Source organism: Microcebus murinus, chromosome 21, assembly GCF_040939455.1.
Source record: "Microcebus murinus isolate Inina chromosome 21, M.murinus_Inina_mat1.0, whole genome shotgun sequence".
Lineage (NCBI taxonomy): Eukaryota > Metazoa > Chordata > Mammalia > Primates > Cheirogaleidae > Microcebus > Microcebus murinus.
Window position 1 is genome coordinate 19,639,828 of NC_134124.1, and position 23,502 is coordinate 19,663,329.

Here is a 23,502-nt window from a genome sequence, read left to right on the forward strand (position 1 = left end):
GTTTCGTGTGAAATCTTCCACTTTTCAAATGTTTGCAAATAATGTCTACATACTGGTCAAAAGGGTATCAAGGATGTATATTAGTTTCTATAGCTGCCGTAACAAATTACTGGGAATCTAGAATCTTAAACAGTACACCACACAGTGCATCCTTACCATTTTAAACAAAACAAATATTGAATTTACAGTTCTGTAGGTCAGAAGTCTGACTTGGATCACACCAGGCTAAAATCAAGGTGTCAACAGCAGGGCCACATTCCTTTCTGGGGGCCGTAGGGGGGCCTTGCTTGTCTGGGTCCTTGGCAGAATCAGTCCTGAGGACTGAGGCTCCTGTCCCCTTGCTGGCTGTCACTGAGGACCACTGGCTGCCACCTTCTTTGGCTCATGACCTGCTTCCTCCAACTTCAGAGCCAGCAACAGTGGATCAAGGCCCTTTCGCACCTCAAATCTTTCTTGATTCTCTTTTTCTTTTTTTGGAGGGGGATGGAAACACAGGCTCTTGCTCTGTCACCCAGGCTGGAGTGCAGTGGCATCATCATAGCTCACTGCAACCTCAAACTCCTGGGCTCAAGCCATCCTCCCAGGTCAACCTCCCGGGTAGCTGGGACTCCAGGCATGCACTACCATGCCAGCTAATCCTTCTCATTTTTAAACCCAGACAGAAAGGTCTCTGCTTTTAAAGACCCTTGTGATTACATTGGACGCACCTGGGTAATCCTGGCTCCTCAAACCCATCTTAAGGTCTTTAACCTTAATCACAGTTGCAAAGTCCCTTTTGCTATGTAAGGTGAACCTGCTCACAAGTTCTGGGGATTACGGTGTGGGCATCTTTGGGGGCTGCTAATCTGCCTAGTGCATCAGGTTTCTGGCTGGAGACACAAGGTGGAGAGTCGTTCCTTCTGAGCCTGTCTGGTCCTCAGGTCCCCTCTTCTGGGCCCTGGGAAAATACCTTCACCTCCCATTGGAGTCAGTGTCCTCAGACAGAGCTCACCGTGTTGGTGCAATGCCTGAGACACCCGTCTTCCCTGCACCCACCCGCCCCCAGGCAAGGAGAGGAGCATTTCCTGCAGCAGAAGCACACTGCCCTCCATCAGCAAAGCAGGACAGATATGTACAGAAAAGAACTTGGGATGTGGTGTCAAAAGACTGTAGCTGAGCTCTGGGACCGCTCATTCATGCCGCAAATATTTACTGGTCTCAGACTGCATGCCTGGCATCGTGCTAGGCTAAACATCAAAGCCCCTTCGTGATGGAGCTTACCTTCTAGGGGGACGGACAGACACGCAAACACCCAGATGGAAGACATAAAGTGTGCTAAGTGCAATGGAGAAAAAAGCGTGTGCTATGAAATTGATTAGGGGTCAGCAGACTTTCTCGTAAAGAGCCGGAGAGTAAATGTTATTGGCTCTGAGGGCCACATAGGATCTCTGTTGCATATGCTTCTTTGATTTGTGTTTTGTTTTGTTTTTAACAACTCTTTAAAATATAAGAGTCATTTTAGCTTGAGGGTCACACAAAAACAGGCTGCCAGATCTGGCCCTCGCCCCCTAGTTTTGGGTGATCCCTGAGAGGGGATGTTGGAAGGGGTCTACCTACAGTTGGGAAGCAGAGTTCAGGAAGCTTCTCTGAGGAGGTAACGTTTGAGCTGGGATGTGGAGGCATGAGAAGCCAGCCAGGCAGCCAGGTGACATGTGAGAGAGGGGTGCAGGTGGGGAGGGGGAAGGGAGGGGACCCCAGCCCACATCTGAGGACAAACCGCTGTTTAGTGAGCCTCATTCCTGGGCGGGGTGCTTTGCCTCTCTGAGCTTGCGTCAGTTTCCCTTCCTCCTTACAAGACTGTCTTGAGCCTTACCTGGGAGACTGGAGTCTCTCAGAATCCAGGTGTGGTGGGCAGAGCGATGCTCCCGCCCTCTAAGATGTCTGCCCCATTCCCAGGGACAAGGCCGTGTCACCCTGTGCAGTGCTGCAGCACTGGGGATCCACCTGCACCTGGGCCGGCTGCCTCACCTGCCTTGCGTCCCAGCATGCTCTGCGAAATGGGGGTGGGAGCCTGGCTTGCCTGCCCCTGGGGGCACTCGTGCAAATGTGGATGTGAAAGTGAGCCGTGGGGATCAGCCTAATGACAGAGAGGGCAGGCTCTGGGGTGAGTGCCAGGCTCAGAGCCTGCCTGTTTCTAGTTGTGCGACTGGATAAGTTTTTACAACCTCTCTGTGCTTTGGGTTCCTCGCGTGTGCCATGGGGAGAGTAGCAAAGCATTCCCTGCAGGGGTTCTGCCAGTGTCGTGGTGACTAAGGTGGCGCTCTGCCCAGATTCCCTCGTCAGCTGACACACCACAACCCCCGCTCCCCTTGGGAATAGGGGCCACACGCAGGCAGCTCACAGCTGGGCTTCCCAGGGGAATTGCCCTTGGCAGCAGGGAGCTGCCTTGCTCAAGGCTGTGCTGCCTTCCGATGACCAGGCAATTCTTGGATATAAAGGCCAAGCCACTTGTCTCAATCCAGGACAACTTCAAAAGGCCATCTCAGTGAAAGAGCTCCTGGTAAAATGGACTGAGGCCTCCAGTGCAGCCACATAGGGGTCACCTGCCTGTCTCCCTTCCTTACAGGGGTATCTCCCCAGAGCACTCCCCAAGAAACCATCTGCACACACGCTTAACCTCGGGATCTGCTCCCAGGTGACCCGATCCCTACCAGTGGTGAATGTGAATATTTTAGGGTAGTGATTCTCAAACTTGAGTAGTGTAGACACCTGAATCACCCAGAGAGCTTGTTAAAGTAAAAGCTGCTTGGCCTTGCCCTGAGAGTTTCCCATTCAAGTGGTCTGGGGTGGGCCAGAAAATTTGCATTTCTCACAAGCTCCCGGATGGAGCCAATCAATGCTGCTGGTCTGGGCAGGGCCACACTGTCACTGTTTTAGAAACTTAGTAAGTCGCTTTCCACTTCTCATCCCTATTCCCACCTGAAGGTAAATAATAAAGTTTATTATAAAGCCAACAAATAACCTTTATTTTCTGCAAAATGATCTTGGTGTGACCAAACAGACTTTCTTATTGTTCCCTGAATTGAACGTACATACTTCTTAGAAAACAAAAAGCTAAAAACTGTAGACCACTTATAGTGTGATTTCCAGGATATAATGCTAAGTGGAAAAAAGCAAGGTAAAGAAAAATGTATACAGCATGCTACCAAATTATTTTTAAAAAGATCAAGGAGTAGCAATTTATATATGTCGTTGCTTATACTAAAGAAAGAAACAAAACAATGCAAGGATAAGCCATAAGATAAAATGGTTCCCTAGGAGGGAAAAAATAAGAAGGAGAAGATAAAGAAAAAAGCCAGAAATCTTTGCATTATCTTATTTTTAGATTTGACTTTGGAACATGTAAATATTTTACATAGTTGAAAAACAAGATTAAGTCAACATTAAAAAGTAAAATGCCATCCCTAAAAATAAATGAAATAAATGAGCCCAGTTGTGTATTGAGTTGGGGACCTAACCACGTGGATAGGAATTATTTCAAGTGGCTTCAAAACATACAAATTGGATGGTATATTCCTAATGATATATACTCTATATTCAAAAATATCTTAACTTTTCTGTAATTACATCGTTAGCAATGATATTGTAACCAATGATTACAATAACAATGATATTGGTATTATTTTTCTGAAACTATTATATATTGTAGGAAAAAACAAGTAACTATTTTAATGTTAAGAACCTAGATTGTCAGCAAAAGAGGTATAATATATAAAATCAGACGCAGACATCACAAGAAAGCTATACACCAGTCTCCCTTACAAATATAATTGCAAAAATCCTCAACAAAATACTAGCAAACCAAATTCGACAATATATAAGAAGAATTACACAGCATGACCAAGTAGGATATCCTAGGAATGCAAGGTTAGTTCAACATATGAAAATCAATCCACAAAATACACCATATTAATGAAATAAAGGACAAAACTTACCTGATCATCTCAGTAGATGCAAAAAAAAAAGCATTTGACAAAATCCAAAACATTTTCATGATAAAAACTCTCAACGAATTAAAGGAAACTTCTCAACCTTGATGTTAAAGGACATCTGTGAAAAACCCATACTAACATTCTACTTAATGGCAAGAGACTGAAAGCTTTTCCCCTGAGATCAGGATCACGATGAGGATGTCTGCTTTTACAACTGCTATCAACATTGTACTGGAGTTTCTAACCAATGCAATTAGACAAGAAAAAGTAATAACAGGCATTTAGATTGGAAAGGAAGAAGTAAAACTATTTCTATTTGTGGATGGCATTATCTTGTATATAGAAAAAAATCATTAGAACTAATAAATGCATTCAGCAAGGTTTGCAATATACAAAAATCAGTTGTGCTTTTATATACTAATTATCAGGAAACAATCTGAAAATGAAATATACATTTACTAGACATATCTTCATACAAGATATACAAATGGTGAATAACCATATGAAAAGATACTCAACGTCATTAATCATTAGGGAAATGCAGATCAAACCCTAAGTACCACTTCATACCCGCTATGATGGCTATAATCCAAAAGATAGACAAAAATAAGCATCAGTGAGGATGTGGAGAAATTGCTGATAGGAATGGGAAATGGTGCTATTACACTGGAAAACAGTTTGAAAGGTCCTTATAAAGTTAAACATGAAGTTGCCTTATGACCCAGGAATTCCACTCCTTGCTTTTCAACATAATTGAAAACATGTCTGCACAAAAAAAAATGCACATGAATGTTCGTAGCTGCATTATTCATAATAGCCAAAAGGTGGAAACAACCCAAATGTCCATTAATTGATGAATGGATATATAAAATGTAGTGTATACATACAATGGAATATTATTCCGCCATGAAAAAGAATGAAGCACTGATGCATTCTACAACATGGATGAACTTTGAAAACATTATGCTAATATGGTCAGGCACAAGAGGCCACATATATGAATCCATTCATATAAAATGTCCAGGATAGGAAAATCCATGGACACAGAAAGCAAATTAGTGGTTGCTATGGGGCTGGCTGGGAGGAGAGAGAAATGGGGAATGACTACGAAGAGACACATGGTTTCTTCTGGGGGTGATGAAAATGTTCTGAAAATAGATAGTGGTGATGGTTGCACAACTCTGTGAATATATTAAAAACTACTGAATTATATACTTTAAAAGGGTGCCTTTTATGGTATGTGAATTACACCTCAATAAAAAAGGAGATACAATATAAAATTAGAGTTCAGTAAAACTCTGTAATTCTATATGTTAAATATAAAATTTCTGCTTATACTCATGATGGAGCTTTTAAAATCTATTTCTAGTTCTGACCACTGAAAAGGCATAGAAATCATAACCAACCCAGTAGTCATGAATGCTGCCAATGCTCATCTTGCAGTATCTAAATGATGATATTGATGATACTAAGGAGCCAGGGTTCCTTGGTAGGACAGCTGATTCCAGGTTAGGGCAGAAAATGAACCAGTTAAGCCTGGAGAATCCTTTTGTATCTTCTATCAGAAAGCAAGTAAACCATCGGCACTCTGTGGTCATGTCCACAGGACTCAGGAGCCAACCTCAGGAGACTCCTGTTGGCTAAAGATGGGCTTATTTGGGAACCAATAAGAATAATAATGCATTGGATTGAAACACATTAATTATGTGAAAGTTTAAGAATTCATAATAAAAACAAATAATTGACTAGCTTTGGAGGATGCTAGGCAACCAACTCATTCTAGGGAGTGGTAAATGAAGAATCAAGAACTTACCCTGCCTTTCCTGTACTTCAGGATAAACAAATAGTTGATGTGAGAAAGGTTTTCTCTATAGAAATATCCCAGCTGGTAAATGAAGAAGGAAAAATAGAATGAGAGTGACACCGTTTTTTCAACCCCCTGATGAAATAAGAGATTTAGGCATTGATTATCAATGGCTGCCAGCATCACACAAGGAAAGAACTGGATATCTGTGGTCCTAAGGGATGCATGCGCCCCCACCTATGAAGAGGTTGCCAGAATATATATCAAATTAGGTCAGGCCTATAGATCTAACTACCAGTTTACAGCAACTAAAGGGAGACAGACAGAAGGACATGCTAAAAGCCACCACAGAGATGCAAGCAGCAAAATGCACGCCGTGGGAAATCCTATACGGTAAATGGCCAAGTTTCCGCAACAAACAAATTGTAAGGGAAAAAAGCAGGGCAACTTACGTATAAAAGAGACTTAGGAGGCATCTCAGCTAAATGCAGTATGTGGACCTTGTTCTGATCCTGATTTAAACAAACCATCTGTGAAAAGACGTAAGATCAGGGAAACTCGAACACCAGCTAGATATTTGATGATAGGAAGAAACGATGTAAATTCCTTTGGGTGGCATGATGATTCTGAAGACCCAGAGGGGCAGGGCCTTCCACCCCACGGCTTACCACGGGGCTGGGGGAGGGCAGGGCCCAGGGAGGGGCTGAGCCCACGAAGCCCAGTTTATTCTTCCAAAATCATGGATAAAGCATTTCTCCTGCATTGGAGAGGACGTGCGAGGGATAGTGTATAACAGGAAAAACAAACTGAATTTTTCCTTCTACTATTCACACACTTCTGTGGCCAGATGTGAGGGGTCTTCCCCCAACAGGCAATTCTCCAGCACTAGCTGGGTGTCCTGTAATTCGGTTCAATCCTGACACTACCCACCTGGAGTCAGAGGCAGATCCCACAGGTGAAGGGCTGAGTCCCCCAAGATCGCCCCCACTTCAGGTGCCAAGTTCAAGTCCAGGCCTCTGGTAATTCTGACCGACCGGCTATAAATTGGTGGTTCCCATGACCCCCTCTTTGGGTTCAGTTACGTGCCAGAGAGGCTCATGGAACTCAGGAGAACACGTTTACCAGTGTATTACAGAGGATGCTACAAAGGATACAAATGAACAGCCAGATGCAGGTGTATGGAGCTGCCTCGTGCACGCATGCTCAGTTACCAACTCATTCTGCATCCCTGGAAGATGGGGTGTGGGGCTGAAAGGTCCAAACGTCTAATCATGGTGTGGTCTTCCTGGTGACCAGCCCCCTTCCTGGAGCCTACCAAGAGTCACCTCATTAGAACAAAAGATGCCCCTATCACTACCAGGGAATTCCAAGGGATTTAGGAGCTCTGCATCAGGAACCGTGGCCAAAGACCAAATATTAGAACATGAGAGTCCCTTAGCACCCCTTCTGCTCAGGAAATGGCCAGGGTTGTGGAAGCTCTGTGCCAGGATCCAGGGACCAGGCCCCACTTGTGCATTTCTTATTATAGATCACAGTATCTCAGATGTGGAGAGAGGCCAGAGTGTTCCAGAAGGGCTGTCCTCCGCATGAAAGTATAACTTTGTACAAAGTCAGGGAGGTCTTTTATGCATGTCCCCGTGCGCAGTGTGTGCAGGGATTGGAGGCAGGACTGCGGGATGCCAAGTGGGAGAAAGTTCCAAAGGGACGGAGCTCTCCCTGGCTTCCACCCGTTCCCTAAAGGCTGCAGAGGAAGTGGGGTTTGCAGTTGGCCGCCGCAGCCGGGACCTGGGTTCTCCTGGCAGGATGAGAGCTGATCCTGTCCTCTCCCTGTCCCTTTGTGTGTTTCCCTCTAGCTGCAACAGCAAGCGCTACCTGGAGACGCTCCCCAACACCAGCATCATCATCCCCTTCCACAACGAGGGCTGGTCCTCGCTCCTGCGCACCGTCCACAGCGTGCTGAACCGCTCGCCCCCCGAGCTGGTGGCCGAGATCGTGCTGGTCGACGACTTCAGTGATCGAGGTAGGACCTGCCCCGCCCGGCCCCCTGCCTGCCGCGCTCTGCCCAGTGACTCGCAGAGGGGTGGCGGGCTTTCGTTTCTTCAGCGCGTGAACAGAGAGGCTGTCACTGGCTGAATGCTCGCCGTGTGCCAGGCCACAGACCTCGCCCCGCACACCCCGCAAACTCCCGTTTAATCCTCACGACCCCCCATGGAGTAGCTTCTATTTTTATCCCCTTTGTATCCGTTTAGAAATGCATGAAACTGCAAAGAACAGAAAACTTGATAAACACTAGCTCAAACAATGCAGGATTCATTCAATTATATCTCTCTCCCTCTTTCTATTTATTACATAACAAGACATCCAGGGCTGGTGCAACTGGCTGATCAGGGCTGTCACCAGAGGACCAGGCTTTTTCTCTCACCCTGCCTCCTCATCCTCATGGTCACAAGATAATACCTCTGGCAAGTCTGCCTTTCTGGCAGGAAAAGGGAGAAGGGCAAAGGGCACAAAGCCTCCACCTGTCAAGGCTTTGCCTTGTTATTCAGGAAAGGCTCCGGAGACTCGGCCAGAACTCTGACATCTATCGGCAAGGGAGGCTGAGAATTCGAGCATCTGGGTTTGTGGCCTCTTTAGTAGAGGTAGGAAAGGAAGAAGTGCATTAGATGTGTCAAGTAAGCCCATCTGCAGTACCTGCTGCACCATTTTACAGATGAGAAAACTGAGACCCAGAGAGATAAGAAGTGACTTATCCTTAGTTACAAAGCCCTTAGATACTAACGTCTGCTGGCCCCGAGCATGCGATCTTAGCTACATGCACAGCCTCTTAGCTGTGAGTCTCGCCCTGTGCAATAACTCTCAGTCTTGGGTTTAAGAGACACAGAGATGGGGCCCAACTCGGAATCCAAGAAGAAATTGCCCTCCAGCCAGTGGCCTCAAGCCTATTCTTTGCATCAAAGCTTTCACCCTTTGCAGCAAAATCAAGAGAAGCCCTTTCCTCTGCTCACGTTCTTGCAGAGGCGCTAACAAGCAGTGAAGAGAGGGAATGTGAGCACATTCCAGAATAATTGCAGCTGACAGTTGCAGGAGCAGCTCACCTGCCCGTTGCCCCATTTTTAATATCACGCTCTTAATTACACGCCTTTAGTATAGCAGCCTCTGTGAGTGTGTGTGTGTGTGTGTGTGTGTGTGTGTGTGTGTGTGTGTGTGTGTACGGACATTTAACTCAGTCCTTGCCACATCTATAAAGTCTTTCCTGACTTTTGACATACACTCATCCTCATAGTACCCTTTAAGTTTTCTTCCTACATTTTCTTATCACAGGTAGAATTAAAATACCTATTTGTGTGAACACTGGTTTGTTGTATGCCTCGCCTACTGCATTCTGAGTGCAGGGCCTTCCACATTATCTATTTTTTTTTTTTTTTTGAGACAGAGTCTGACTCTGTTGCCCTGGGTAGAGTGCCGTGGTGTCAACCTAGCTCACAGCAACCTCAAACTCCTGGGCTCAAGCAATCCTCCTGCCCTCAGCCTCCCGAGTAGCTGGGACTACAGGCATGCGCCACCATGCCTGGCTAATTTTTTCTATATATTTTCAGATGTCCAGCTAATTTCTTTCTATTTTTAGTAGAGACAGTCTTGCTCTTCCTCAGGCTGATCTCGAACTCCTGAGTTCAAACGATCCTCCCGCCTTGGCCTCCCAGAGTGCTAGGATTACAGGTGTGAGCCATCCAAGTTGTTCTTGCTCACCACTGATCCCTAGCTCCTTAGGCATATAGTAGGTGCTTACTACCTGTTTGATGAATGATCAGAGCTCAGTTCCTCTGTCCCGTGAGCACTTCCATCCTGGTGACAATAGCCTCAAGCATAGTTATGTGACATTTGTGTTCTCAAAGTGAGGTCTGAGCCCACAGGTGGCAGGGGTGTGCCTTCGTCATCCCATTGTCCTGCTCTCTAGCAGAGAGGCTGGCAATGGTTACGTCTCTCATCCTGGCCCTACCACAACCTAGCTCTGTGACTCTGACCCAGTCACTTAACCTCTCTGTGCTTTAGTTCCCTCATCTGTAAAGTGGGATCACAGCAGTACTTACCATCTCTTAGGTGGCTGTGATGGTCTAATGAGTTAATAGATGTGAAATGCTTAGGACAGTGCCTGGCACAGAGTGAACATTAAAAATCAACATTTCGGCTTGGGACCATTACTATTATGGACATTGTGCATGGCTGGTTTGCAGGAGGGGGAGTCAGGGACGTATGTACTGATGGAGAGGCGCAGGTACCATCACCTCTTTCTGTGGATGACAAGGTTTTGCAACCGTAAAACACAAAACAGGCTGTGGTCTCACCCTCTACCTAAATTGTCTCCCTGCCCCTGTGCCCTTCTCTTTAATTAATAGCAGCCCCCATTCAGGGGACAATTTCAGAATGCCAGGCCTATGTGTTCTCTCATTCGTTCTTGACGACCGACAGCCTGCCAGGGAAGCCATGGGTTCCGGGTCTCAGATGAGGAGCCTGGGCCCAGCAATCTGCCGGGAGCCACTCGGCCACTGAGCGGCACCCCAGGCCTGTAGGCTCAACGCCCAGGCCCTGGGGTCCACTGCGGCTTCCTGCTCCCTCTCGCCTGCTTTCCTTTCCCTATCTCCTCTCCCAGCCTCACCCTCCTCCCAGTTCAGGCCGCCACCCACAGACCAAGGGCTCACAGCTGGGCAGTGGAAAGGGGAAAAAATGAGCAGATTGCTCCAGTGAGGAATTGTTCTCCTGCAGCACGGAGGCCTCTGCAGCTCAGGGACAAACCCCTGAGCCTTCCCTCGGGCAGGGGCTGCCTGCTCCTAGCGCTCCCTGATGGCCTCCTCCTCAGGGCCGCAGAGCAGGGACTTCACTCACTCTGTCGCTCCCCCTCTTTGTGTCCCAGTCCCAGCAGGGCTCTGTCCTGCCCTGGGATCCTCCTCTGCCTGCACCCTCCTCCCAGCTCTCCCCGAGGCGTGTGGATACACAGCTGTCTGTTGAGCTACTTATTCATAGTCGTTCTTCTCCCACCGGAGCGCTTGTGGTCTAGAAGTAGGTGATTAATAAATGTCTCCAGGGATTAGGGGGTTGGGGGGGAAGACTCACAACTGAGGGGCGCAGTGAGCGTGGTGGCATTGTGGAGGGGAGGGGCTTCCTCTAACCCTTGCTAGGGAGAGGCAAAGATATAAAATGTAACCAAAATGTTTGTGCTCTCATAATTTCCTGAAATAAATAAAAAGAAAATCTTTCCCAAAATTCCCCAGCAGAAGCCCAAGCCCTACAATAAGCCCAATAGCCTCTTGCTGAGATATATCTTATATATGCTTTCCCTTGTTGCAGAAAGTTAATAAACCTAACTTTAACTACCAAATAAATAAATAAAATGTCCTTGAATGAGTGAATGAAGGCTTGAGGAGGGGAGGAGGAAACGTATGGCAGCTACCCCCACATACACAGAAAACGGTCACCAGCAACAAGGCCACCTCTAGCCAGCGAGACAGGTGCAGCCGTGGAAGACACAGCGGTTCCTGCAGTGCCTGGTGCTGCCCGCATCTTTGGGTTTTCAGGCTCAGGCCTCTGTAACCCGGTTTTCTGAAGCATCAGCAGCCCGGGAGTGACCCACAACACGCGACAGGATCCCTGTCTGAGCATCACGGGGCATCAGTCCTCCAGGCGTGGGATCAAACAAGTGCTGGCTGGATTAGAAACAAGCATCTCTCCTTGTTTGGTTAAAAAAAGAATTTCAAGATCATTACAGGCTGATGGCTTTGGTCCCCTGCTCCTCAGAGCAGTAGAGACCCCAGGGTTGTCTCAGGAAACGCTGCAAGGGGTATGGAGAACCTCCCAGGCATAGGTGGGGTTCAGGCACCTCTCCTGGCACGGGCTGTGCTTGCTTGCTGAAAAAGTATTCCTAAGAGGAGCTCCACTGCTTAAAAAAATGTATGTAACTCAACCTGCCCATTTTACAGATGGAAAACCTGAGGCCTGGGGCAGTGGGCAGACTTAACTAAGCACTAACCACTAGCTGGTTGCAGAGGAGGGACAGGGACCCTGTCTCTGGGCTCCAGGGCAGCCTTGCACCTCCCCACCTTTACGGCTTTCTATTCCCAAGGGCACTTCTCAATAAATTATTTTCCCTTTTAGCAAGAGCAAACTTCTTTCTAAAAAGAGTTCATTATGGAACACGGCCAGTCCTGAGCTATTATGGTCTGCAGCTCTATTATCCCAGTTTCCTTGATGTTATGTTCAGCCATAAAGATAACAACATAAACCTCCCCGCAAAAGAGTGTAACAATCTTGACAAAGTAAAGGTACATTTCCTAAGAATGACATTCTCCAAGTGCGTCTATTTCTCCAGAGACCAGTAATATTAATCCAATGTGGTGCCAACTTCAAATCTTAAAAAGATAAAGAGAACAAATGCTGTCCCATTTCACAGATGAGAATGACAACTGAGGGCCCTGATCACTGCCCCCTTTTCTCAATGTATCGGGCACTGAGCCTAGAGGAGAACTCCTACCTCATACCCCTCAGTCTTGCACCTTAGCTGTCGGATTTTGCAACCTGCATTTTTTTTAGAAAAGCAATCATTATTCTTGTTTCAAGAAGAAATTCTCAGGGCAGCTTTGGAAGAAAACTTTCTCAGCAGTGATTGTTTTAAAAATGAGATTTGGGAGAAGCAATTTCAGAATTATGGAGAGGCCTGTCTAAAGTACAGCAAATGTGGGCCATCCTAAAAGACAAATTTCTCCGGGCCGCGTTCGCAGAGGCAGTTCTCAGAGTGGAAATGCATAGATGCTAACTATAAGCTAGATTGGCACCGCCTAGCAGAAGGCATTTTCCTCTGAAATGAGGCTCCTCCAGGATCCTCAGGGCAACTAATTGTAATTCAGCTACGGGTCGGGACCTTGGGTAGGAGACAAAATTGGAGCAGATGAATTCCTGAAATGAGATCCAGAGCTTTGTGCGAGCAGCATCAGGGGCTAGAGTGGAGACAGGCGCTGACACCAGAATAATCCTGCCCCTGCTGAACCAGGCAGAACACTGCCGAGTTTTCCAGGGGTCTCCAAAGCTCTTCAAATGCGTGCGCTTTGCTCGCGGATTAGGGGGACGTGCAGGTGCTTTTGCACTCGTGGGAAAGAGAGGTGGCGGTATCGGCTGGCAAGCTTGCCTCCAGTTTGCACTGCCTGGATGGCATGTTTTTATTAGGAAAAACAAGAGAGGTCTTTGTTCACTTATTTGTTTCCATTCCTCTTCTTCTTCTTCCCTTCTGCACTTTCAAATAGTGTTGTTTTAAGAGGAAAAAATAATGGGATATGTCGTCATGGAAAGGATTATTGTCTTTGGGTGAACTATGAGCTGCCTGGAATGGGTAGGTGGGGAAGTGAAAGGCCGTGGTACGATCTCATTGACAGCCTTTTTGCCAACTCAACTCCATATAAGCCAACAAAAATGTTCACAGGGAACGTTCCTGACGGGAAGTTCTTAAGCAGGTGTCAGCAGAGCTGTCGATAGGTGGTCGGCAGTGACTGGTGCTCCAAGGAGCACGGGCATTGCTGGGCCCATTAGCTCACGTGGGAGAGACCCTCGCCAACGAGGCCGGGGTCGGAAGTCCTCTTCCTGTAACGGGCTTCTTAACGCTGACCTGCACTCTCACTCCTTGCCAGTCACGGGAACACATCACAGAAGTCCATGTTGCCCCATCCCACTTTGCGTCTCAACGTACCACTCTTGACACTGCCCAACACGCATCCATTCCCCATGCCTTTAGTTTGCCTCCGATGCCACCGCAGCTGTAGCGGTGGTCGTTGCCCACTTTCATTTTATCGCTTGGGTTCTTTCTTGCCTTTTTGAGTTTTGGACTGCTTATGTTGTTTTTCTCTCCATCTGTCCTGATTTATCAAAGTTATGCCTATTTCCATAGTCAACAATATTCATGAATTAACTGTGCCGGACACTGTGCCAGGTGCAGACGATACGATGGGGTCCAGCAGGGACAGAGACGAGGTACGGGGCAGTTGCAGGAGACATGGCCTCCCTGGCAGGGAAGGAAGGAAAGAGAAAGCCGGCCATGCAGGTCCAGTGACTATTCTCACTTCAGCCTACCTGGCCGCACTTCCCCGGCCACGCAGAGGTGAAAGAGCACTCCCTCCATGAAGTGTGAGTTCCCCCTGGCAGATGATGACACTGAGGCTCAGAGGGGTTGTGGGTAGGTGGCCTAAACTGCTCACCTGCCCTTGGAATCATCTCCTGGTTGGCAATCGCATTCGACAATGGGTTCCAAGATCTTGAGAATCCCAGATCCTTAGTATCGGTCTCTAGGGTGTCTTACCCCTAAAGGAAATCCACAGGCTGTCTTGACTCTCTTCTCCTTTAATATCTTTGGCATCCTCAGTGCTTCCGCCTCAGACTCCAAAGGAGAGAGGCGCTAAGAAGATTAAAGCCGTGACAGAATATCAATTAGTTTATAATGAGGGAAATCTATAAACCTTTTGGTGGGTATCTGGCAGAAACACAGGATACAGGAGTCGATATATTTATGGGATATTTTGTGCATCTTTAAAAAAAAAAAAACCCAGTATTTTGTGAATCAAACACTGTATAAATGATTTACTGGGAGAGCAACAACAACAAAAAAAATCAAATAAATCGCTCAGATTGCATCTGAAGCATCAAAAGCTCCGGTGTTTGGGGAAAAAATCGTTTCTGTAGTGGAAAATAGCTGCATTATATTTTCAGAAAGGTGATGCTTCTATTGAGGTGGGTGAACCTTCTACATTTTAAAAACTTGGCACACGAAGACTGTGCTAAACTGCAGATATTCTCCTGACTTTCTTGTGAGGATTAAGGTCCAACTTTTTCCACTGTTTCATTGGTGTTTCCTTAAAAACATAATGTCGAAGGGAGCAAAACCCAATGGAGCACAATGGGGGGGGGGGGGGTCCTTGGAATAAGGTCCCCAGGGTAAGGACTGTGGAACTGCCACCTGCTGTCATCGTCTGTCTTCAGAAAGCTCCTGGGCCTTTCTGCCAGCTGAGGTCTGACATGAATTCTTATTTATTCAGGGTCTAAAGGGAGATGAGATTTGAGGCTGAAATAAAAGTAAGAGGTTCCTTAATATCTAACTTGGTTTAGCATGAACCCAACCAAGTTCTATTCCTTGTCATTCAGATTTAGCTCTATAAGTAGGGGGGAGGGGGGGTTGAAAGTGCCGATTTCATCTGCAATGCAGAGAGAAATAAGCACTAATAGCAATAATGATAATAATAATATGGCTTAGCACCTATATAGCACTTACTGTGTGCCTGACATTTGTTATAAGTGACTTAAACCACCTTACATTGATTTTATAGGAAAGCTTCTTTATAACCACCATTTGCCCAAAGGGAAAATTCACATTTAGCAGAGAGTTCAAACCAAAGTACAAAAAATTCCCCTCCTCTCTGTACCCTAGCCCCTAAATAAAACAATAAAAACAAAAAATTTTTGAATAAAGACATGAAATGTTCAGTCATGACTTTTGATACATGTCCATATGTCTAATAGGTATGTTCTGCTGCTTTCACTTATTATAAATATTAATATTAGCCAAATCTTTAAGTAATGTTGGTTCTAGCAGGAAAATGAAGCACATTGGCTAAAAAGTAGACATTAGCTTTAGTCTACCACCTGGCACCCAACCCCCAAGCAGCCTCCTGATGAACCCATCCCAAACAGAGATACTTCGGGGATTCTTCCCAATTTCCTTGCGGAACTCCCAGCCCCTGAAACACTCAAGCACGTCTTTGTCAGGCAACCACAACTCCAGAGCCAATTTTGGTTTGATTTAAATGCAGAGGCACCTTCAGAGCTGTTAACATTGGTAGCTTAAAATGCTACCAATTTTCATAACCAAATATAGTCAATACTTGACAGTTCTGAAGACCAAGAAGGCCAAACCCACATATTTATACATCATTTATTTATTCCACAAATTTTTTAAAATTCCACAAATTTTAATCCATGGGCATTGGAAGTTTAATTTCTTTGTTCTTTCTTTTTCTCCTGCTTTACTGTCTCAGATACTGAAACCTTAAGAAAAGGTAATTTTTGCATCATCATATAGAACAAAGAAAGAGGTACGTGTCAAGGCCACAGGGACATCCCTTCCTCTTGTATGATTTAGTGACGTTAGTTCCTGTAAAGCAGGTGCAGGCCACCTTTTCCAACCTTGGGGATCCTCATGCACGCTCAGTTCCTTCTATGCTCATTCCTGCCAATATAACTAATTATGTTAATTACAATTAATATAATTAATATATTAATTTTGTTTGCTTTATAAATGCAGACCTCCTCGGAGATGTCTACATTATTTACGAGCAATTGGGAACTTCCAAATACCCGACGACTTCCTGTCGTCTACTCTTGGTCGTCCACTCCTGGGCCTGCTAAGGAATGGGATTTATTGGGCATTGCTAATCATCTGCGGTGAGAGGGAAAACTTGGTGGAATTATAAAGCTATGCTTTCTGCCCAGTCTTCTCAGAAACTGTTTTTTATTTTTCTATATGCTATCAGAATATATGGTTTAGAATATTCTACATAATAACTGCACTCCAGTCACTGTTAATGGAAAACTCAAACTCACAATTACCTTCCCAGAGCCTCCACACCAGCCAGCAGATTTGTTTTAACCAGGTAGAAGGAAAGATCTGACCTTTCCCGGCAAACGTGTTCCTGCTTTAGGACAGCACTTTAACTCATGAGTGAATAAAAATGACCTATAAATAGATCTTCCTCCTGAGCAGAGCTGACACTAAATATTCTTTGTAGTAGACACGAAACCCTTTCTCCTTCCCCCGCTCAGGCTGCGGGAAGATGGGGAATGTAGTCAGCTTAGTGAACTGCTCCTCTCTTCCCCCCATTCCCTGTTATGGCAGCTGGACCTGTCCTAAATCCAGATGTGCGTCCGGCCAGTTCCATCCCTGTCCTTTCCCTTCCTCCATCCTATGAGCCAATATATTCTCTTGTTGTGTAAACTATTTGGGGTTGATTTTCTGTCACTTCCAACCCAAAAGCTGTAACTACTATCTTCCCTATCATGGGTTGGGTGAGGATTAAGTGAAAGTAATGCATCTGTTGGCAGTTGTCATTAATGATGCTGTCGTTATGGCGATGCTTGCTTGTTATCATTACTGCTAACCGAAATGCTGAGCTACCCGGCTATTTCAGAGTCTCAGTATAGGAATGAGATGATATTAGAAATGTGGGGGCCAGGCACAGTGGATCACGCCTATAATCCCAGCACATTGGGAGGCCAAGGTAGATTTCTTAAGGTCAGGAGTTCGAGACCAGCCTGAATAACATAGCAAGACCCCATTTCTACAAGAAACAGAAAAATCAGCCGGGCATGGTGGTATATGCGTGTAGTCCCAGCTACTCAGGAGGATCACTTGAGCCTGTGAGTTCGAGGATGCAGTGTACTATGATGATGCCACTGCACTCCAGCCTGGGCAACAGAGCGAGACTCTGTCTCGATAAAAAAAATAAATAAAAAAAAGAAATGTGGAAGAGGTTAATGAGCTTTTAAAAAGTGCAATAACAACATACAAGAGGATGCTGATTTCTGCAGAAGGAAAGAACCCTGAGAATGAACTCTCCAGTCTTGTGGCCAAGAAAAAATGACCTCAAGAGCAGACATCCCACACCTGGAGTATGTCCCCTATGGTGCCCAGTTCGTCTGGATCAAGCAATGGTTCTTAACTCTTATCCTTCTCAGCACTGACTTGTTAAAATGTAGGTTACCAGGCCCCACCTATAGAGATGCTGATTCGGTGGTTCTGGCCTGGGCCCCAGTAATCTGCAATCTTAACAGACATCTCAGATTATTTCGATAGAGTTGAAAAGATGCTCAGATTTTTGGAAAACACCAGATCACAAGCACAACAGGCTACTCAGTGTGCTTGATGATATATTGGGGGTTGATGTCTTTGAACGTACACCCCAGGTCACCATAAGTACAAAATCACATGGCAAAATAAGAGGAGATGAATTAAGATGCCTTCAGCCTTGGCCAGACCTCTGTTTTCCAGGATGCCTTGCCATAAATAATTGGCTCGCTATAACAAGCCTGTGTGGATTTATAGTCCCACATTTAATTTCAAACGCTATTCATTAATCCTGATGATCTCACTTAAATTATTAAACAGTCATATTCCAATTTGGAGGGCACTAATTATATCCTTGAGAGGCTGTTATTATCTGGATGATCAGATACACTCAGCCAACACTAGACTGCTTTTTCCCCACTCATCAGAATTTTATAACTTTTCCAGGATTTTCGGTTGCTAGGTGTGTGTGTTTCATGTGACAAGCAAGATCTCAGAGCTGAGGAGTTACGAAATACCAGAGCAGGGGTTCTCAAATTTTGGTACGCAGGAGAATCACCCAGGAAGTGTATTCAACAAGCAGATTCCCAGGCCCCACCCGGTGAGCGTCCAGGGCCTGGGGCTGGGTGGAGCCTGGGACCTCAAGCTGAGAACTTCTGCCTTCAGATGTTAGCGCTGATAGGGGCTCTCAGGGGATATTTGATAAGAAAAAATATTAGGTGATGAGACCAGCCCCACCCCCACCCCCACCTTTTTTTTTTTTTTTTTTTTTTTGGTAAGGAAACTAAAACCCAGACGGGGGAAAGCTCCAGTTCAAAGTCCCATTGCTAAGACACAGCCTACCTCTCTGGCCCATTGTAAGGATCAAATGAGCTAATGGATGGGAAGCACTTTGGAAAGCATTCAGCACTCCATAAATACAAGGAGGCACTATTATTTTCGAGCTGGACGGGCTTTGTGACAGAAATGGCTTGGTACTTTCTCTCTAAATTACCATAATCACCTGTTTGAGGCCCCAACCAAGCCCGTAACTCTAAATTCACCAGGCATGGAATAAATGCCTCCTGAAATGTCCAATAAAAATTTTGTGATGGGAGAAGGTGCCTGGGGCCCTGCCTGGTCATCAGTCAGAACCTTCCTGCTTTTTCTGTTGCCTGGCCCCATCTATTCCGGGCTAGGTCTCATCTCCTCCAACCTCAGGGGACCTGGTTGAAAAGCCCTCCTCTCTAGCACGTGGATTTCTGACCTTTCTTGGGACGTGTGAAACTCACCCATGAGCATTTTTCCCCCGAGAGTGCTTCCTCTATATTAGCCCACTTCTAACCATCTCTGTGGCTTTGGAAATAGAAAAGCTCAAATCAGGGCATCTCAGATCTTGGTTCTTTCAGTTCAGTGTCCTCACCTGCTTGGGTTTGCTGCAGGTATCCCTTGAGGCTAGGTTGCGGGTACTGAGGGCCACCTCTGTGCACCTGTGCTGTGTCTGTCCTGCTATGTCACAGCAAGCGTTTCTTCATATTTAATTGCAATCATCCTCCTTGCAGGGCCCGTTGGTGGGGTCTGCTTCTGCCCTGACCTTCCCACGACTCCCTCCAGCTTCTAGAAGACCCTTTTGTGTCTCCACCCCTAAGTTCCTTCCACTGCAAAGTAGATTTCTGAAAAATGACAGAGTGACTTCAAGAACAGACACTGTAGTTCTATTCACATTTCACCCTTTATTTTTAAATATTTCTTCCACACGCCTACGGATCCTATCTCTTTAGCGTGCTCTCTACATGAGAAACCTCAAGTTCAGGCATTTGCAAGTTACCCACGTGCAAAGCCTATTTTTAAATCTGGAAGAAATCAAGGCTTTCCACTGATGGTTAAAAAAAAAAAAAAGAAAGAAAACGAGTGTTCCCAGGCAGCACGACTGCAGAATTTAGGGAATTTCTGTGCTGCTTTCAAGAATCTCCACCCAACCCGTGCATCTTAGAAATGAGAATGTGCATTTGAGGACTTGCCTGAAGTCATGTGGCCAGTTAATGCTGAGTCCTGTTCCACATTCAGGGAGCGCCTGTTGCTGGCCACGAAAAGACAGCCAGCCCTTCCAGAAGTCAGGTCCACAGTCATGCCCCCAAGTCCAGCCTGTCCCCAGGGGAATGCTGCTGTGGGCAAGGCTGCCAGCGGCAGATATGAGCAGCAGTTATGTCATTTTTTTGTTCCTTCACTGACTAAATATATGAGCCCCAGCTGATCCTTCTCCCCTCCCTAGCTTTACTGAGGTATAATTAACAAATAAAAATTGGCCGGTCGCGGTGGCTCACGCCTGTAATCCTAGCACTCTGGGAGGCCAAGTCGGGCAGATCACTCAAGGTCAGGAGTTCAAAACCAGCCTGAGTAAGAGCGAGACCCCATCTCTACTAAAAATAGAAAGAAATTAATTGGCCAACTAAAAATATATAGAAAAAATTAGCCGGGCATGATGGCGCATGCCTGTAGTCCCAGCTACTCAGGAGCCTGAGGCAGGAGGATCGCCTGAGCCCAGGAGTTTGAGGTTGCTGTGAGCTAGGCTGATGCCACAGCACTCTAGCCCGGGAGACAGAGAGAGACTATGTCTAAAAAAAAAATTGTATATATTTAAGAAGTACAACGTGATAATTTGCTATATGTGTACACTGTGACATCATTACCACAATTAAGGTAATCAGTGTATTCCTCATCTCCCATAGTTACCTTTTTTTGTGTGTGTGGTGAGACAACTTAAGATCTATTCTTTTAACAAAGTTCAAGTATATAACACATTATTATTAACTATAGTCACCATTGCTATACATTAGGTCTCCAGAATGTATTCCTCTTATAACTAAAAGTTTATATCCTTGGGCCAACATTTCCCTATTTCTCCCAGCCCCCAACCCCTCGTAACCACCGTTCTACTCTCTGTTACTATGAGTTCAAACCTTTTTAGATTTCACATGTGAGTGAGATCATGCAGTATTTATCTTTCTGTTTGTGGCTTATTTTATTTTAACATAATGTCCTGCAGGTTCATCTGTGTTGTCACAAAGGTCAGAATTTCCTTCTTTTTAAAGGCTGAATAATGTTCCATTGTGAATACATTATAGATGCCACATTTTCTTTATCCATTCACCTGTCAGTGGACACCTGGGTTGCTTCCATACCTTGGCTAATGTAAATAATGCTGCAGTGAGTGTGGGAGTTGAGCTATCTCTTAGGGATAGTTATTTCATTCCCTTTGGATATTAGCCCAGGAGTGAGATTGCTGGGTTGTATCGTAGTTCTATCTTTAATTTTTTGAGGAACCTCCATACTATCTTCCATAATGGCTATATGGAAAATATGAGCCATCCTTGAATATATTTCTTGACTAGTGCAGTTGAGCGTTCATCCCATCTGAACATTTTAGCTATTTGCTGACACAGCACATACCTTTGGCAGTACTGAACAACATTTTTAGTCATCTAACAAAAGCACTTTCTCTTATGACAACTTCTTTGGGTGTACCCTAATGTGCTGTATCTGTAGCTAACTTAATTACAAAAACCCACCTTGGCAATACCAAGAACAAAATTTTACAGTCACTAACTCCCCTATATAGAAACTATTATTTCTATAACAGTGTAAAAAAAATCACACTTGTGAAACAGCTAAATGCAAGACTTAAACCTTACGTTCTTTGGGCTTTGAATCCTAGAGTTCTATTTACCCAGCTTTAGTCAGACAGCAGGGTAACCTTGAGCAGGTACTTAGCCTCTCTGTGCCTCAGTGAGTAAAATTGGGCTCTTCCTCAGAAAGCTGCGCAGGTTAATTGAGATGGTGCGGGCAGAGAGCTTATAACAGTGCCAGGCTCACAGTAACCTTTTAACCTTGATACCGTCACTGTCCTTGATATGAAATCCTCTGTGTCCGTCTGTCCCTTCTTTTTCCTTCATTCCCATCCCGCTTTCTACCTACACATTGAAGACCCCAAACTTATCGTTGTTAATAATAATAATCTATGAAAACAATAATAATAAATGCCACCATTTATTAACACTTACTATGTGCCAAGAACCGTTAATTTCTGATCTCACCGAGTCCTATGAGGTTGGTTTTATTGTCTGACATTACGGGTAATAAAACTAAGGATTAAAAAGGTCCCAACTGCATGGCAAGCATGTGGCAATCAGGGTCCAAACTCAAGTGTTTTTGGATCCGGAGTCCAATGCTGTTATGTGTTACCTCCTAGGTGGTGACAGGAATGACGACTAAGGATTTAAAGCCTTACATTTCCCTATTTAGTTCTCATACAGCCATTCACTCGATTTTGAAAAGCAAGGGCCAGGACAAAATAGCTGGACAAAATATCCACCTTTCGGGAGAGTTTTCTGCCAGAATTCCCGCAGTTGAGTTGCAAAGGACATTCCCCCCTCTTAAGTAGAATGTGATTTTCTTTCCCTTCAACCTTCATGCCACTGGAAAATTTTAAATTATTCAAGACATTGAAGGTTTATTATCTGCTAGAAGGCTGTAATGTAATTGCAAGATATCATTTAAAGAGCCGTCTGTCTCTGCGAACCACCTTGTTCTGAATACCTACTCCTGCATAGAGCAGGAAGATGTATATTTATTTATCTGTGGTGGTTTATAACGGCCTTAGATCAATCCTATTATTCTTCCTCCACAGCCCAAGCCCCAAAATAAATGGCTGGTGATGCACAGAGTGTTGAAATCATTCGTGTATCATCAGTAGTTTGTTTCTCTTCTATCATTTGCATCTTGAGGGACACCCAGCCATGTGTTTGGGGTGTTTTATTTTTATTACAGCCTTTGGTCCCATTGTCCATTTGTAATACCAGCTGGATATTAATCACCCCAATTAGAGATTGCCTTTTCAAACATTATATCACCCCCCAAGTCGTGCCATTCACACTGTATTAGTCATAACGATATAAATGCCAACTCCTGTTTTATTCTTCCTCTTGATACCGATTTCTATAGAGAGAGGTATTCTTTCCCTGTGTTTGTCATCAGTAATCAAATATCTTTGTGTAGGGGTGTGGAGAAGATGCATGACTTTTCCCTCCATACATAACCTCATCAATCCAGTGGCATTGTGGAGTAAAAAGTTCATTGAGTGACTTTCCCAGGTAGTGGTATGAGAACAAGTAGTCTAGCTTCGGTTCCGGCCCTGCCAGTAAGTAAATAGCTTTGTGACCTTCAGCAAATTACGTCACCTCTTTGTGCTTCAGTGTCTGCATCTGTAAAGTAATGACTTCTAAGATCCCATCAAGCTTTAAATCCTAGAACTCTGGGATGACTTTCCTCACTTCCTCCCCAGAATTTAGGGTTACAATTTGATGGCTTTTCGTTGTCTCGGTGAATATCAGTTGTTTAAAGATACGCTGCCCTCAAGAACTCCTAAGGTCTGGGAAAGTATTCGCCCTTACACAAAATGACCCAATTGCTCTGTTTTCAGAAACCCAAGATTGCTGTGTATATTTTTTTTTCTTAATCCTCTCTCTCACTGCATGACTATTACACAATGTTTACTTCTTGTCACCTCCAGCGTGTTTGTCCTTAGGAGCTTTTTTCTCTTTCTAATTTGCTGTTTCAAATCAACTTTCACATAGGAAATCCAGTTGTTAAAGTTTTTTGCATTTTATCTAAAATAGGGATTAAATAGCTCCTAAGTGGGTGACTCAAGACTCTCACCTGTGATTAGACTTCACGAGCCATGTTTAGTGGCCACATAGATGGTGAAACCTTTAATTCTAAATGGCAACAATCAGGGAGGGCTTCTTAGAGTAGGCGCCATTGCCAAGTGAAGGAGGTTCCCCGGGCTAAAGGCACATAATGAGCAAAAACATTGAGGCAGA

The 23,502-nt window shown here is 45.0% G+C and overlaps 1 protein-coding gene across 1 annotated transcript in view; it reads left to right on the top strand.

Moving 5' to 3' along the window:
* GALNT10 (polypeptide N-acetylgalactosaminyltransferase 10) overlaps window positions 1-23,502 on the top strand; it is a 191,022-nt gene that overhangs the window by 112,769 nt on the left and 54,751 nt on the right. The window contains exon 4 of the mRNA XM_020283734.2: window positions 7,629-7,795. Coding sequence (XP_020139323.1) covers window positions 7,629-7,795 — 167 coding nt within the window. The remainder of the gene's footprint in view (window positions 1-7,628; window positions 7,796-23,502) is intronic.